The 17,413-nt window shown below is 40.6% G+C and overlaps 1 protein-coding gene across 1 annotated transcript in view; it reads left to right on the top strand.

Moving 5' to 3' along the window:
- The window catches only part of ADAMTS3 (ADAM metallopeptidase with thrombospondin type 1 motif 3), a 558,188-nt gene that overhangs the window by 460,200 nt on the left and 80,575 nt on the right, over positions 1-17,413 (top strand). The window contains exons 15-17 of the mRNA XM_085636296.1: positions 10,529-10,652; positions 12,575-12,658; positions 14,061-14,141. Of these exons, the coding sequence (XP_085492422.1) occupies positions 10,529-10,652; positions 12,575-12,658; positions 14,061-14,141 (289 nt within the window). The remainder of the gene's footprint in view (positions 1-10,528; positions 10,653-12,574; positions 12,659-14,060; positions 14,142-17,413) is intronic.

The following is a 17,413-nucleotide window of genomic DNA, read 5'->3' as shown; positions in this document are numbered from 1 at the left end:
ATTTTCAGCACTGCTTCCAGGACATGCTGTAAGTTAACTCACACGGATAAGTAGTCGCCTTGGAGACGGGCTTTAATACTCCTCTGGGTAATATTAGCCTTTATTGGAATAATTGACTCCTGTGAACTATTTGCAATTGTATCGACATTGTCGGTTATAATATATCCAGGGAGGACAAAAGAAAATCGGTAAATCATCAAACACCAGTATTTATTTCCATTTGAAATCTTCACTTAAAGAAGCAAAAACAAGAAATAGCTTCAGAAGTATTTCAGGGCAGGGCTGTCTAAACTACTCTGACATTGGGTCGGATTTATTGGTGGGTGGGCGCTGTCTGTAAGGGTGACAGAGGACATTACATCCACCCTGACGGGCTACTGCCTATCATATCTAGAGATCACCATAGTGCTATCTAGACCTTCAGAAGAACTGCTGTCCCTGCAGGCCCTCTGAAGGTACTACAAGATTGGTGCAAGGCTTCCCTCTTTTGAGAGGCCGCGCACCAACATTTTATGTTTTCCAAAAACATACTCCCAGAGCATGCTATTAAAACAAGCATTTGCAATGCAATAGGTCTCGCATTTATGCGGGTTTGAGCTATTCACATTGCAAATAACAATGCCTTTTATTTTTGTTTTCATTTTTAAAACTTAAATAAAAGGCATTCTCATTTACAATGCCAATAGCTTAAACTCGCGTAAATGCGAGACCTATTGCATTGCAAATGCTTGTTCTTTGTGCATCCTGGACCTTCTACCAGAACATGACTCTACCCCTCTAAGCCTGCTGTATGGGACTCGCCTAATTATGACTTGGACTTGTGCAGCAATGTTTCTCAATTCTGCTGTCGCTTGTAGAATTTTAGCACAAAAATCCTCAGTCTCAGGCATCGGACCCCAGTGCACAACAAACGCCAGTCCATGAACTTCTGCAGCTTTTACACTAATCCTTACAAAGGGAACATAGTTATGAGCCGATCATCTGCAGTAAGAATTGAAATTGTATTTATTTATTTGGTCTTGGTTAAGTATTTTCAAATCCCTAGGCAAATATGTATTTTTTTGGGTAATCATCGTTTGCTCACCATGCACCAGCAAAAAATACGATGAACAGCAAGATGTGTCCATTAGTGGTCAGCGGACTGATGGGAAGCCACGTTTCACATTGCCAATGCATGGCAGATCTGTGCTGTTGCTAGGGTAGGATATTATAATAGAAAAACAGATCGCAGGTCTTAAGTCTTCCCTGCACACAAGTCTGTGATGCCTGTGTTTGTTTGAGTTCTTTAATATTCATATCACAAGATAAAATATTTCCTTTTGTGGCTACTATATGAATGCTCGACACGTATAGTTTGTATATACAATTACAAGAATCTTGAAATAAAAGTGAATTGGTACACACTTAAGTCTACCTGCTCACTCCACCCTCAAACTTGAAAAAAATACACGAGCAAGTGATTTGCTAAACAGTATCATGAATACATATATTGTTTACTCTGCACATTGATGACAAAATTGGATGCCTTATTTGCCTAACTTTCGTAGTCAGTGCAGAATATTTACACTAATGTGCACTGCCATAAAACCATATGCGTTTAAAACATGTGGCTTATGCTACCCTTATCCTTATAAATATATGTCAGAAACGCGTCCGTTAGGTTAGAACCAGAACAACACTCCTTGAAGTGTTGTAATCCTTACTTATTCAGTACGGCAGATCCAAAAACCAAGCGCCAGACGCGTTTTGGCTCGAAAATCCTTTCTCACGACCTGGTCGTGAGAAAGCTTTTCAAGCAGAAACGCTTCTGATATAGTTTATTTTAATTTTCATTTGTTTTTTAATTTGTAATTTTCTATATATATTTATATACTACCAACTCATCAGATCCACCAAAAGGAACTTCATCCGGAACAAAATCCTCGCCGAATCCAGCTACTTAAAGGACTCTTCAGCATCATCCAGGAATTCACCAAACCCCCAGTGAAGCCACGCATGTCACACTCTCCCAGGACCCCTGCAACAAGCTCGGCTCCTACTTCCATCTGAAAATCAAGGCCCTCTACGACAACTTCAGCGAACAGACTCCAGAAACCACTCCTTCCTCCAGCAACAACAGCCAGCCTACCATCACCGCCTGGACCCCGGTCACCACTGAAGATATCACCACGACCATGAAGAGCACTCACTCAGGAGCCCCTATGGATCCCTGCCGCACATCTTCCATAGAGCTGCCGCCACCCTAGCACCCAAGCTACGATGCCGCATCAAAGCCACCTTGGAATCCGGCACATTCCCTGATGACTGGAAATGCGCAGAAGTCAAGCCCCTTCTCTAAAAACCCTCTGCAGACCCTACGGACCTGAAAAACTACCAACCCATCTCTCTCCTTCCCTTCGTGGTCAAAGTCACTGAGAAGATCGTCAATGCCCAGCTGACAAACTTCATCGAAGAGAACGCCATCTTCAACCCTTTCCATTCTGGATTCCGCAGCAACCACAGCACCGAGACCGCCCTCCTCACCGCCTCAGACAACATCTGCACACTCCTCGATTAAGGCCACACCACGGCCCTCATCCTACTAGACCTCCCGCAGCCTTCAACACCTTCTCCCCCCGCATTCTCACAGCCAGACTCCACGACACTGGCATACAGTGAATCACCCTCACTGGCTCCACTTCTTCCTCGCCGGAAGAACCCAAAGGATCAAACTCCTGACCTTCCTCTCTGAACCCACAGAGATCAACTGCGCAGTACCCCAAGGATCGTCGCTCAGTTCCACGCTCTTCAACATCTACATGGCCCCCCTCGCCGCCATCGTCAGCATAGTATCCTATGCGGATGACACCCAGCTTATCCTCTCCCTCATGAAGGAACCCAACGCCATCAGACTCAGTTTCCAGGAAGGAATGAAAGACATCACATCCTGGATGAGCCGCAGCTGTCTGGAACTCAACTCGGAGAAGACAGAAGTCTTTGTCCTCGGACCCACCCCATCAGCTTGGGACAACACCTGGTGGCCCACCGCCCTCAGCAACCTCCCCATCCTCACGGACCACGCCCGTAACCTCAGCATCATACTCGACTCCTCCCTCACCATGACCCGCCAGATCAATGCAGTCGCCTCCACTTGTTTCAGCACCCTCCACATCCTTCCAAGACCTTCAAATGGATCCCCCGAATCCAGAAAGACCATCACCCACGCACTCATAACAAGCAGACTGGACTACAGAAACGCCCTCTACGCTAGAATCAACAAATCCCTGCTACATGAACTCCAGACTATCCAGAACACTGCGGCCAGACTCGTCCTCGGCATCCCACGGCATGAACGCATTACCCAGCACCTGCGAGACCTCCACTGGCTCCCCGTCAAGAAGAGAGTAACCTTCAAGCTACTCACCCACACCTATAAATCCCTCCACAACACTGGACCCAAATACCTCAGCGAAAGAGTCTCCTTCCGCGCACCCAAGAGAAACCTCCGCTATGCCGATCTCGCCCTCTCAGAAACCCCACACAATTGCAGAACCAGAGCGGGTGGAAGAGCCTTCTCCTACATCGTGGCAAAGGCCTGGAACAAGCTCCCGATCAACATCAGACGGTCCCCCAATCCGCACACCTTCAGTAGGAGCCTCAAGACTTGGCTCTTCGTCTGACTAGGAGCTGCACCCACCTCTCCCCCAAGCGCCTTGAGACCCTCACTGGTGAGTAGCGCACTTCACAATTCCCTGATTGATTGATACATATATCAACAAGCTACGTAAATATAACTACTTACCTGTTGATATTTTAGTCCTCAATGGTTTGGGATTTTGTGGACACTCAATATTCTATACTTTATATTCTGCATCATCACCAGCTACAAGTACACTCCCCCTCACATTGCGTTTACTTTCCATTTTGTGGTTGCTAAGGCTTTATTACTCTGGATCCAAGATGTCCCAGGTCTCTGCTTTTTCCTCTGACCCTTACCAGATTGCTGTTAAGAGCCTTCCTTCTGCCAAGAGCAGGAGAATGTGGAAACACTGAAGAGTTGGCTCAGCTTGAAAACAAGAACGTGATTAATGATGCTGTGATTTAAGTATCAAATAGATTATGTGGTCTAGAATTGAAGAATTCATTCTTGTTTTGATGCAAATAGCTCTTTGCGTGTCCTCTGCATCCATGCACTTGAGGTGCAGAGACACGTTCAGTTATCTAAGTCTTATGTATAAGCAAAATAACATATCAGTTTTGAGGCCAGTCCTTTGTAACTTTCAACTTCGGCCAATCAGACAGTAAAAGCCAACTTTCATAATTTCAAGGTGTGTTTTAAAATAATAACTTTCAGCCTCTAAATGAGCTTCACCCATTTTCCATTTTAGCATATATCTATATCTATATATATATCTATATATATATTCACTGAAAAAACCATAGGTTTCACACATGTTATAGTTAGCTGGACATTTTACTGATAAAAAACCAATGAAATTCCCCCGTTATAGTTACTGTAGGCAACTATAACTCACGCGACCGCAATCCTCTGCTGATGCTAATACTGTATTTAGACACTTATTTGCCCATATCTTCTTCCATTAAATTTTAGCTATACATATATTACAAATATTTTTTTTTCATAAAGACACATATGTCATCAGCAGAGGATTACGGTCGCGTGAGTTATAGTTGCCTACAGTAACTATAACGGGGGAATTTCATTGGTTTTTTATCAGTAAAATGTCCAGCTAACTATAACATGTGTGAAACCTATGTTTTTTTCAGTGAATTAGCAAGGTTTTTTAAATGCTATTTCCTAACTATAACGTGTGTGAAACCTATGGTTTTTTCAGTCAATTTGTACGGTTTTTTAAATGCTAAGTTACTTTACGCCATTTGTGGCGTGCGCGCCCACTTAACGCAGTTCGTTCCGTGCACGGTTTTTATCAACTTTAATAAGCCCTGTACATTTGGTGGCCTGCGGCCACCAAAAGCACAGGGGGTGGGGTAAGTGTGGATAGTGTTTTTTTTATTTTTATTTTTTTACCGTAAGCGTACGGTAAGCTTACGGTAAGCGTACGGTAAGCGTACGGTAAGCGTACCCCGCGAAATTGCCGAAAAAAAAATAAAACCGTTTTTGCTCTTGGGGGATGTTTGGGGACTCCCTCAACATGACTATGTGGGAGGGAGTTGTCAAAACAGCCCCGTAACATGTTTTTGGCCATCATGTTTGATAAACAACACTCAGTGCGAGAGACAAAATGGCGGACGCCGCTTCCTGGTTTCGGCCGATTCGAATGTTTACTAAGATCTAAGAGCCAATCAGAATCGCGCTCGCGCACGCCACCGTAAGCTTACGGTAAGCGTACGGTAAGCGTACGGTAAGCGTACCGTAAGCGGGCTCAGATATATATATTGATTTAAAGGCTATTTTCTCAGAATCTACTGAACAGATTTACACCAAACCTACAAAAGGCACTTCCTTGACCTAGGGACTACCTCTCTGCCAAATTTCTAGTAATTCTGTTCAGCCGTTCGGGCTGTAGCTCGTTCTAAAGGTCCTATGGAAAAATGCATGGGAAAAACGCGTTTTGGGACCCCCCTTTTATCTCAGCCCCCGCTTGACGAATCCCCCCGAGACTTTCAGGGTAGGAGCGGAGCGTAGCGCCCCACCTATTTTGAGAAATTCGCGAGGATTCGTCGACCGGCGCCAAAGTTATTCAAAATAGAATGTTGAGGTTTTCCTATGGAAACGTGGTCCTAACTATAACTACCTACTGGCGACCGCCAGTAGGTAATATATATATATATATATATATATATATATATATATATATAACAAGATTCGTCTCCAACTTCCACGTCTCCTCGGAAAGACGAACACAGACCCAAAATCAGTGCAGAAGTTTTTATTTCATATCACCCAGCACTGCCGCCATTACGCGTTTCGGCCTGCAAAGAGGCCTTGATCACATGACATGCGAGGACGACATTCACAGTTTCAAAGTGCTAGTGTATAGTCACGTGGTACACAGTGATTGAGTCATCATAGACATAGAAACAATGAAAGAAACGGTAATGAATCGCTATTCACTTATGACATAATGCCAAACTTTTAGACCAAGCATTGAATCAAATCAAGTATTATTAGTCATCATAATAATTGGTGACGTGAAATACTCATAATGGCTTTGTGTATAGATATGGGGGGTGAATAAAATTCACCTACGTTGAGAATGACCATAGTTCAATTTACACATATCACATATACAATACATATAAATAAATAAATAAATATCAATAAATACAAGTATAAATACACATATTTACACATCTAATCATTTAAATAAGTACATAAATATATATATAAATAACATAGTAACATGTGCAATCCTATTTATATAAAAAATAAGATAAAAGAATAAAACCCCGATGGGTAGATTCTAAAACATTAGTCATCTCTGTTTATACTTTGGTTAAAATCCAGGTATAATAGTCGTTCAATAATATACACAAATCCTTCACAAAATTTTCACGAATGATATAAAGTGCTAGTGCTTTGGTCTAAACAGGTGTAAACATAGTTGAATCAAACTGTTTCAATAAAACTAAACTAAAGTGCCTATGTTGCATAAAAGAGTGCTACCCAGTGTCTAAAATGTACGTAAAACTAAATATGTTGCTGTGATTGTTAAAAGAAAGGAGGAAGAGATTTTTGTTAAAAGATATGCTTAATGCAATATCTCATTTGTCATTTTGTCATAGGACATTCATAGCAGGCTAAGTTACAGTAACATTTCCATGATAATGGTATCATAGGCACGTGTATAAATCCTCATTAGCATTCAACCCGTTAGGTGACTTGGTATCTAATTCTAGAATGAATCGGGTTTCAAGTTTACGTAGTAGTGCTTCGCGGTTGCCTCCTCGTCTGAGTGGCAATACATGATCTATTGCGAAATACTTCAAAAGTTCAATGTTATTGTTGTGGCATTCTTTGAAGTGTCTCGCAACTGGATAAGTGGGGTCACTGTTGGTGATAGCTCTAATGTGCTGGAGTATCCTCTTGTGGACCTGCAACTTGGTACTACCAACATATTGCAGGCCACAAGGACACCCCAGCACATAGACAGCGAACTCTGTTTTGCATGTTAAGAATTTACTTATCCTTCTTTCTTCCATGTGAAAAGGGGATTTGTATGTGGTTGTGCTGACACCGTGTTTGCACGCTTTGCAATTTGTACAGCGAAAGAATCCCTTTCTAGAATTGAGCCAATTTCTGTTAGAGATAATTTCAGGGCTACTTTTAACCAAGTCACTTGACATAGAACGGGCTTTTCTGAAGGTGATGTTAGGAGTAGGTGCTGTCTGTTTCCCTATCACTGGGTCATTACAAATGAGGTTCCAATTTTTGCGGATTATCTTACGGATGGTACAGTGTTGTCTATTGTAAGTCAATATCAGCCTAGTTGGTTCTGTAGATACATTGTCGATAGGAATGGGGGTAGTTTGTTTGTTTTTCAAGGCGTCAGTTCTAGACATAAGGTTGGCTCTCCTGATGGCCTGATCAATTACCTTTGCACAGTAGCCCCTGGCCAGAAATCTCTGTCTGCTTTCTTGCTGCGCCTTGAGACATTCCTCATGCTTGCTACAAATTCGTCTGATGCGCAGCATTTCCCCATAGGGAATGCTGCGTATCAGGTGACCCGGGTGGTGGCTGGAGGCGTGGAGTACAGAGTTGCCTGCTGTGGGTTTTCTATACAGTCTGGTTTGGATCTGATTTTCCCAAATATATATCTCCACATCTAGAAAAGTGATAGTTTCCTTACTGATATTGACTGTGAAATTAAGATTTAAAGAATTGACATTTATCTGATCTGTAAAGTTCCTGGCCTGTATTTCAGAGCCCCTCCAAATTATGAATAAATCATCGATAAATCGATACCAACAGACTACATGCGTGTTCAATAGTTCAGAGTATGTTGCTCTGAGGACTTGCTCCTCCCACAGTCCCATGTGTAAACAGGCGTAGCTGGGAGAGAAGCAAGCCCCCATTGCAACACCCCTGACCTGTTGGTATACCTGATTTTGGAACATAAAGAAATTGTTGTTCAGGCAGGTATCAATCATGGTTACCAGCATTTTGTTATGTTCACTCATGTGAATTGATTTTGTGCCAAGGAAATGTTCAACTGCCCTGGTACCATCATGATGGTGAATGCTGGTATATAGACTCGTGACGTCCAGTGTCATCAATAGGTAGTCTGGATTCCACATAATATCTTTAATCTTCTGCAGGAAATCGCTGGTGTCACGGATATATGATGGCAACTGCTTTACATGATCTTGTAGAAAGTAGTCTACATATCTGGATGTGTTCTCAGTGATGCTGTTCCTCGCAGATATTATGGGTCTGCCTGGTGGTTTTTCAAAGTTCTTATGTATTTTGGGGATGAAGTATATGGCCGGTATGGCAGGATGGTCATTTTTAAGGAATTTAAGTTCATCCACACTTATTAGACCCGCACTTCTCCAGGCTGTCAATTTTAAATAAAAGTTGCACCACATCTGTTTCACCTTGCCAACCTCACTTCTCTTATAGCAATTGTGATCATTTAACTGGTTCATTGCCTCTTCCAGATATAGTTCTCTTGACCATAATACGATGTTTCCCCCTTTGTCTGCCTGACGCACTATGATGTTGCCATTGGATTGGAGCCTCTTAATAAGTTGAAAGTAACATTGATTTTGGTGCGTGTATTTTCGTTTCGAGTAACCAATAGATCTGTAAAGTTTTTTGAGTTCAATTGTGATTAACTCTGAAAAAATATCAATGTTGTCATGAAGCATCATGGGGGTGAATGTGGATTTGGCCTTGAAGTTGGTACTCGTCGACATATTAAATGTAATGCCACTTTGAATGCTGTCACTATTGCCTACTTCGGCCAGGTCGTAGAGATTTTGTAATGTTTCCAGGTCTTTTGCACTCAAATCTGATGTTATTTGTGTTGTCGGAGTGAGTTGTTTGTCTCTTTGATATTTGTTAAGAGCAAAGTATTTTTGCAGCTTCATTTTCCTGGTAAACTTATATATATCAATCCGTGTTTGAGTGTAGTTAAAGTCACTTGCCGCACAAAAAGTTAAACCCAGTGATAAAGTATCAATTTCTGTTTTGCTTAGTGGTGTTGTTGTGAGGTTGATAACTGTTTGAGGGTTGCTCTTTGTTTTATTTATTTGCGGTTCCATCTCTTGTTTTGCCTGAATGCCACTTTCTTGTTGCTGTTTTGCTTTACGTTTGTTGCTTCTGACTCGGCGCTCCCGCCGTTTCGCATTTGCCCGTTTTGCTTTGTTGTGTCCGCCATGCGAGGGCGTAGTGTTGCTCGTCGATCTTGACGTAAAAAATCCACCTCTTGTGCCAAGGAGGGCCGAGGAAACCCCAATCTTGAGCGCTGTTGCTCATTATCTGACTCGCTGTCTACTGCTGAGCTGAGATCCGATACTGATGTTGCGGCTTCTGGGGCTTCTTTCTCTCGGACTTGTGTGGATTTGGGGGGAAATCTATTAGGCGTTCTTAGGGAGTCGAACTTTTTAGCAAAGGTGAAAATTTGTCCATTTTGATAGTCTGCTTTATCCCTCTGAAACTTGAACGCTTTTCTTTTTTTAATTATTTCCTCCTCTTTTTTTAGGCGAGTAAGCATTTCTTCACGGAGTTTCTTGGCATGCTCTGATGTTTCCAATTTAGCTATTTCTGCGTTCACCTCCTCAATTTTGGCTTGAAGTGTTATCCGTTCACTATCCGCATATTTAATTAGAATTCTCATAAGTCTCCCCGATGACTCAAGGCTACTTTCCGCCCATTCGTTTAACATGTTGGGGTCAGGTTGTTCATAACTAGGAACTAACATAATGCGCAAGCCTCTGGGAATCCGTCCTACTTCCAAATATCTAGACAGTGAACGATGTTCCCACCATTTAGCTTGCTCGGTGCGCATTAACTTCTCTAATTTTTTGAAATGTTCCTTTAATATTTTATATATTCCTTATATAGTTCCTTTTATATATATAGCGTTCCCTGAACTGATGCTAGAAAGACATTGGTTTAGGAAAATAGAAATCCAGAAATTGCCCCACTTGTAATCCACAGAATGGTGACAGAAAGTGGAAGACTTTTGATCATGAATAATCTTTATGTTTCATATTTGCCAGTTGTTGGATACCAAAAGTTCATTGTAGGTAGACTTGAGTGACCTTTATCATGTAGTTGGACTCTGAGCATCTTTTGATATCCACTGATAACAACCCAGACCCATTAGCTTCCTTAAGCCCAGTGATATATTGCCACATTCTCCTCTGTAGAGCACCCTACCCACCTCTGAAAACAAAATACTGTAACTAATTCACATAAAAGATTACAATGAAATAGTCATCAAAGTAGTGAACTTTGGCCAACTCATTTATAGTTTACAGCATACCTTTGCTCCTGCAATGATTCCACTACAGTATTTTAAAATGTAGCATTAACTACCTATCTTACATATCTCTGCAGAAAGTGGGTTGTGACAAAGAAATTGGTTCCAACAAAGTGGAAGATAAATGTGGAGTCTGTGGAGGAGATAACTCCCACTGTCGAACTGTAAAGGGAACATTTACAAGAACTCCTAAGAAACCTGGTAAGAAAATGTTTTTTGTGTGTTCAGATGCATATTTGTTCATTAGAGTGGGCACATTTAATTTTTGCTGCGAATACTGTATATGATCAACACATGGGACAATTTGTAAGCATTTAATATTTATTTTAAGACTTAAATTCAAGTTCTGGATATCAACAGTGGCTATGATTGACACTCAGTTTTAGGTTTTGGGCATTACTTAAAAAGGTTGGTTACTCCTACCAAAATCGTTTGATATAAGAAGTGTCTCCTTTGTTGCACTATGTGGAGGGCAACAATGCACTGGAGGAATATGACTTCATAGAAAAACTTAGATAAATGGAGATCCACCATTGTGCTGCTCTAAACAGTATCAGATCATGATATTTTTCCTTTGATATATTCTCTATAGCCCTGACAGTTTGTGTTTCATCCATTAATGCATATTATTACTTATAATGAAACTAACTATGAGGGGCTTGATGTTGCCCTTTTGCTTAAAAATAAAAGACTTGTTCAGTTCCTACATTTAGTACAGTGGCAAGCAGAGTGATCTATCGACTCGATAAACTGTAGCACAGAATCTACAACATGGCTGCCCTCAGGAGCCCAGACAGCCACACTGATTCTTCTCAACCACAAGACAAATACTGGGCTACACAGAAAACCTGTTGCATAATCCAGGATCTTATTTTTACAGCATCCATGTCCCCTTTTGTATCTATTAGGGGCATATCATGGACACTGGGAGGCACTTAGTAGGACTATGAACTACCCTTCCAATCTTTACACTGTACGGTCCACACTAAATTTCCATTGTGCAGTCCATGGACACTGACCATGTTGGAGTACACTTACATGAGCAATCATATACATAGTTGTGATGCATGGCATGCAAGACATCTGATTTGGTAGTTTTATGAAAATGTTTCATGTCATCTTCTTCACCTTACTTTAGCGGGAGCTTGTGCTTCCATATGGTTATTGTTAGGCGGTGTTTGGAAAGCATGATATCAGCCATTATTGGAATGCGTGTTGTTACCTAATATAGAGTCTCTTTATACTTTTTATGCAATACTATTTCAAATGGTACTGTATTTCAAAATGTGTGTGTGAAATAAGCGCTGTTGCATATATGCAAACTGTAAGTTGTGGACTGTTTCTACTAACTCTTGCTTTAACGCGGTAGCCAGAATAAAATTGTAAAAAACATAAGATAAATAAACACAAAATACCACACCCCCACTACCACCATCATGTGCAAAACAGCAACTTGGAGCCACCTCACTACTCCTAGTTTAGAAGCATTTGACAAAATAATTAGTGATTGATTGATTATAGTTGTATGATGCTTCCTTATGGGAAACCTCACCATCAAATCACCTGCAGAGTTTAAAAGTGCAACAATATAACTATTGTAAGTAAATTGTATGAATAACGTTGAGACGATACCACAAAAGTACACCAACAACCCCATCCCTCCTACTTCCCATCCCATTTCTACTCCCAAAACCCCAATCTTACATATTTCAATTCATATTTGAGCATTTATCTAACATCACCTGCTTTAAAGTGCTGCTGGCATATATGTTTATATACATATATATTTATACAGTACATACACTAATTAACCTCTTCCAACAGGAAAGCATTTAAGCAAGAGGTGCCATAAAGAATTCAAGTTGCTGGAAAATGAAATCTGCAAGTATCCTCCTTAAAATCACCTACATGATTCTTCATTCAAAGCTTAGTCTTACTTTCATTGACTATTATGATTTACTGTCTTTTACTGAGGCATGCTGGCTGCATTTTATCTTCAGTATATACATGTAACCAAGCCTAATTTAGATGTAAAATCGATAAAATGCGCACAACTTGAAAAGTAGTCAATAAAGTCGCAAGACTCAGTTCCCCGACCACTAACTGAAAACGTTCTGTTTAAGGGAAGACAAGAGGCGCCTTCTCGTTGCCTAAAGGAGCTCGCAACGTTTCTCTTTCCGAGACCAGGGAGTCTAGGAATGTCATGGGTAAGTCATTGAAGGATTGCAGTAGGCTGGGCATCCAGAAAGGTCTTAGAGCGGCTAGTGTCTCAGGACTGTGCGTATCTCTGACTCTTAACCCGCAGGCACTGCAATAACAGTGTTAGAGGTTCATGCTTTTCTCATTGGATATCCTTCAGATTGATTGGATGGCAAGGCTCATCATACCTGAGCTGAGTGGGATGAAACAGCCAGACCTTTCAAATTTTGTCAATTGCCAAGGGAAGTGTTGTATAAAATCATTCTCAATCCCTGCAACACATTGCCGACAACTGCATCAAATGAGGGACAACACCTATCAAGTCACATACTCCAGTAACTGTATCATGGTGTCAAACATATTCAACATTCCGGAAACCCCTACTTTGCAAACATTTTATAGGTCACCCAATCTCTACATAGTTCTAGAAAGCTACATTTAATGTTTCAGACGTCTCAGTACTCTGCATATAATTATATTTGTCAGCTGTGTTTTCCCTTTTGGCCTTGATGATGCCCTTTATAATGCAGTAATTCCGAATTGAATAGTTTTTGCTGGAGGTGCTGGAATGTTGTGTGACACACTGGAAGTGTCTGTCCTTTATTCGTTGCAGTTTTCTACATCTATATACGCAGACAAAACCTGTTACTTGAAAAACAATTTTATAGTTCAGCAATGCTCTAAAGCTTGCATGATAGGTTTGCAGAATACAGTCATTTTATCAGCCTTACTACCTGTGATTTTAACTTGGCTAAAATTCTAAGTTTTCATAATATTTTCTCCAATAGATATTGGACTGCAAAATATTCACTTTCCCTCAAAAACATATGTCCTACGATTATGGACCACTTGTGACTTCATAAAATGATGCCTCCATCTTAAAAAGAGCAAGGCAAACGGTGTTGTTCTTAAACAAATAGTGCTAATTGATATACTGTGACACATTCTCTGTGCTCTGTTATCCACTGAGGTGTACTGTGGAAATTGTGCAATAACAAAATAAAAGTTTACCATATTCTATGCCGAATGGCAGACTCAGTTTGTTCCGTGTACAGTAGCAGAGAGCGGGTACAACAAGTCATTGAGAAAAAACATATTATAATATCCATGGGAAACATGAACTTCTTCTTGGTATTGCTAGTTGCTTTAGCTTCAACTCTAAATAACAAGTTGAATGGACAATAGGTTTGTTGCTATCAGACGTTTTGTGTATGTAGTGGAGGCAGGAGGTATCATCCTTATTCTTGTGATGAACCTATGCGCCATTCAGATCTCACTTATCATATTGCTTGTAGGATATGGATGCCCACCTCTGCAATTAGGATTGTCATGATGTAGCGCTCTACTAACCGTAGCTGTTACTTTTTGTTTTCTTTCTTGCTTCCTCTGCTGAACACTTCACATGCAAAGGGTACCTTAAGATGTTTGATATCCCCCCTGGTGCTAGACATGTGTTTATCCAAGAAGACGAGGTTTCGCCTCATATTCTTGGTAAGTGTTTCTCTCCACATGTGTGATGTGAATGCTTCGCGGCGATCCTAAATCATCAAGTGCGAATGATTGAAGGAACAAATAACAGAATTAACTTGTATGATGATGGCTGTACAATTTTGAGTGGCTTCTTTACAGGTCTACTAGATTTACATATCAACGAATCATAGATAGCTTTGAAACTTGGTGGCTAGCTTTAGTTTTTTTATTGTTTTTAGAATTATTTGGATGTTCAATGAACATATGCATTGAAAGATAGCATCTAGATCATTAAAGCTTGCAGCGTATATTGCCATCTAGTCAAGTAAGTGCTATCTGTGCCAAATGGCCATAATCGGTTTAAAGCAAATTTGCAGAAGTGAGAAAAATGTTGAGGTTTTTCAACTACCAGAAAACCATTTACTTACATTTTGGGCGAAATCTGTGTTTATGCCATAGAGTTACATTGTTCAGTTTGAAGATGTGTGGCTCAATTGTATAGACGGGCACATGGAATATTCATGAGTAAGAAGCAAGGCATAATATATGCCTGAGGTGTCGATAGCAACTTTACCGTCAGGGACTCCGCCATCAGAGTTTTAAATCCTGGGACTAGAGCCCAATGCATACTTTTGAAGAAGCAGATTTGCCAGTGCTATAAATGTGGATTATCCGAGGAAGAGTTTGGCATTACTGCCCCAAATACGCAAATACTGAGCCACTCCCACAATGAGGCCCTTAGAATGCTCCACCTATAGTGTAGATAGATTCCCCGTTAGGATCCAAATAGACTTCCATGTCTTGGGAGTGGTCCTAGACTAGACTAGCATCAATTAGCATGTAGGGTGTAAATTGGTTGCCTTTCACTCAGATCCTTACAATACATACAATACACAAACTCAAGGTTCTCCAAGGTGCCTTGTCAATGGGATGACGTCCTAGGGAACATTCTTAGGAGGATGAGAAAAGATTTAATTGGAGCAGAACTCAAACAACATTCTGAACAAGCATTCACAATCCACTTTTCTGTGCAGTAAAATATCAAATAGCAAGGGTGACTGTAACCTGTTGGAATGTCAGATTCTGGAAATAGAGGTAAAACCAGTCTACAGAATAGTTGCTTTACATATTCTTTTGGTTGGAAAGTGGAAATTGCTGTTTGGTCATCCTGCCAATGTTAGGTTAATATATAAGCAAACTTTGACAAAAAGTGCCCAGTTTATTGATAGTAATTCTAAGCTTAAGTCTTTCACATTCAGCTCTGATTGTTTTTGAGAAATTTTATTGGCAGATGTGGCAATCAGGATAGATAATGGGTGACTCTGATTCAGCTTAACTCATTTATCTATTTTGCCCTTACTGGCTTTGAGATGGGGTTGCCACCGAGTTGGTATTTCACCAGCCACACCAGCAATTCATCTTCAGAACTTGTGCTAGAAATGATTAAATATTTACAATATATTGCCTTGAATTTGTTTAGCTCATTGTATTTTCAACCCTTGATTCTTTAGCAGGTGCTAGTACTGCCTTCATGAAGTAGGTTAGCCATAGTATTTGTGAGCGACGGAGAAATTTACATTGTGGGAGAGTTGCAGGAGGGGAGTTAAAAGGGATACAAGTTGTGTGTCGAAGTGGGGAATTTAGACCATTGAATAAAAAATGTGTTTCACATTTTAGACAAGGGAAGATTTTCTCAAATTCACAGGATTGTCAGTCATGATTCAAGACTGGAGACTGATTTCAAACCCAGCGCTGCAGGTCCAAAGTCCTCAGCTTAGGCAATAAACCACATCACTTGACTATTCTGAACTTCACCTGGTGCATAAGAATCAACAGGAGCAATTTTGAAAGGGACATGTTGGCCCTAGCTTATTAATATTCACTTCACCAAGCCACTGAGGCTGCTTTAAATCTTTTTTCTGTAAGAAAATAAAATAGCACAAAACTTGACAACAATACCGCCTCTTGCTTGCTTCCGTTTCAGAATCTCAGAATGTTAGTAAAGTGGATGCAAATGAGTGGTGAGCCTGACATAGATGCCTCTTGAACTTACCTCAGTGAATGGGAATGGATGAGCTCCTCTTACTGTGACAGTACAGAATAGACAGTAGATGCACTCAAGCCTACTGGTGTATGTGTACACTTTACATGCAGATGAAAGAGGTGGTATTGCCTTTAAATTCCAAATGAGAAATAGGACATTAGAGTATTGTTGGAATTTTTTCAAACAGCGGTGACAAACCCACCTTTAGATGGTCTCTGTAGGCATTTAAAGTGCCTGTCTGGGGTTTATCCTAGTGGCTAGCTTGTAATGGTCTTTGTTAAAAAATGTTCAGAGAAATCAGTTAGTAGAGTGTCAGGGCAAACGTTATGGAAGTTACTCGGTCATCTAAGGACAAGCCTTATATGTGCCTTTGATGAAGATCTGCAGGATTGTATTCAGCACCTGTCATCTTCCCATAGAGTAGCTAATGATTATTTTTGGACAAAAGTACAACCAATACTCAATAGCTCTTTGCTGATTAAATAGTGAACATTTCTCTGAGATTGACTCCTGTGCTCAATCTGTAAAAAATAACATTACTGCTGGGGCCCAAAGTTTCTTTTAGGAATTCACAAACAGTTCCTCTGAATACCAGGGCAGCCAAATACTAAGTATGGTTAGTTTTGATCTCCCTCGTGTCTCTTTCTTTCAATAGTTTACACTTCCTGTCTCTTTACCTCACTCTTGCAGGCTGTTTTTATCTTTGCATTCTCCCTTTGTCATGGTTTCCCTATCTTTCTGTGCCTCCTTCTTTCCCTCTTTTGTGATGTTGGGCAAAGTCTGATGATAGAAATCAAGGCTCAGTTGCCATGAATGAGTAATGGTGCTAGCCAATTGCAACTACTAGCACAAATCACCCACTGGTTGATCCACTCTCTTTTTGAAGGCATTAGTGAAAGATAGAATCCTATAATTAGGATGAAACATTAGTAAGCACATCCTCAGTTCACTACATCGTTTGATCTTTTCTTTGTTGGCAAAAATCTAGCATATTATTGATAAATGTGGGGCTTTAGAAATATTGAAATATCTGAGCATCGGTTAGGCACATTTGTGAAAAAGATTTAGGAAAAGGTTGCTGCAAGATCTCTGCTGAATGATCACTGATTTGCATGATACAGTTTTGCACTTGCGTGCATTCAATGAATTTTTTAAAGCAAGAGTGCTGAAGCCTCCTTAAATATCTTAGAATTTGCAAAGAGACCACATAGAGATATAAACTGCAGTACTATGCAATAAATGCTATGCA

This window comes from Triturus cristatus, chromosome 2_1, assembly GCF_964204655.1.
Source record: "Triturus cristatus chromosome 2_1, aTriCri1.1, whole genome shotgun sequence".
Lineage (NCBI taxonomy): Eukaryota > Metazoa > Chordata > Amphibia > Caudata > Salamandridae > Triturus > Triturus cristatus.
This window is presented reverse-complemented; position numbering and strand designations above follow the sequence as displayed.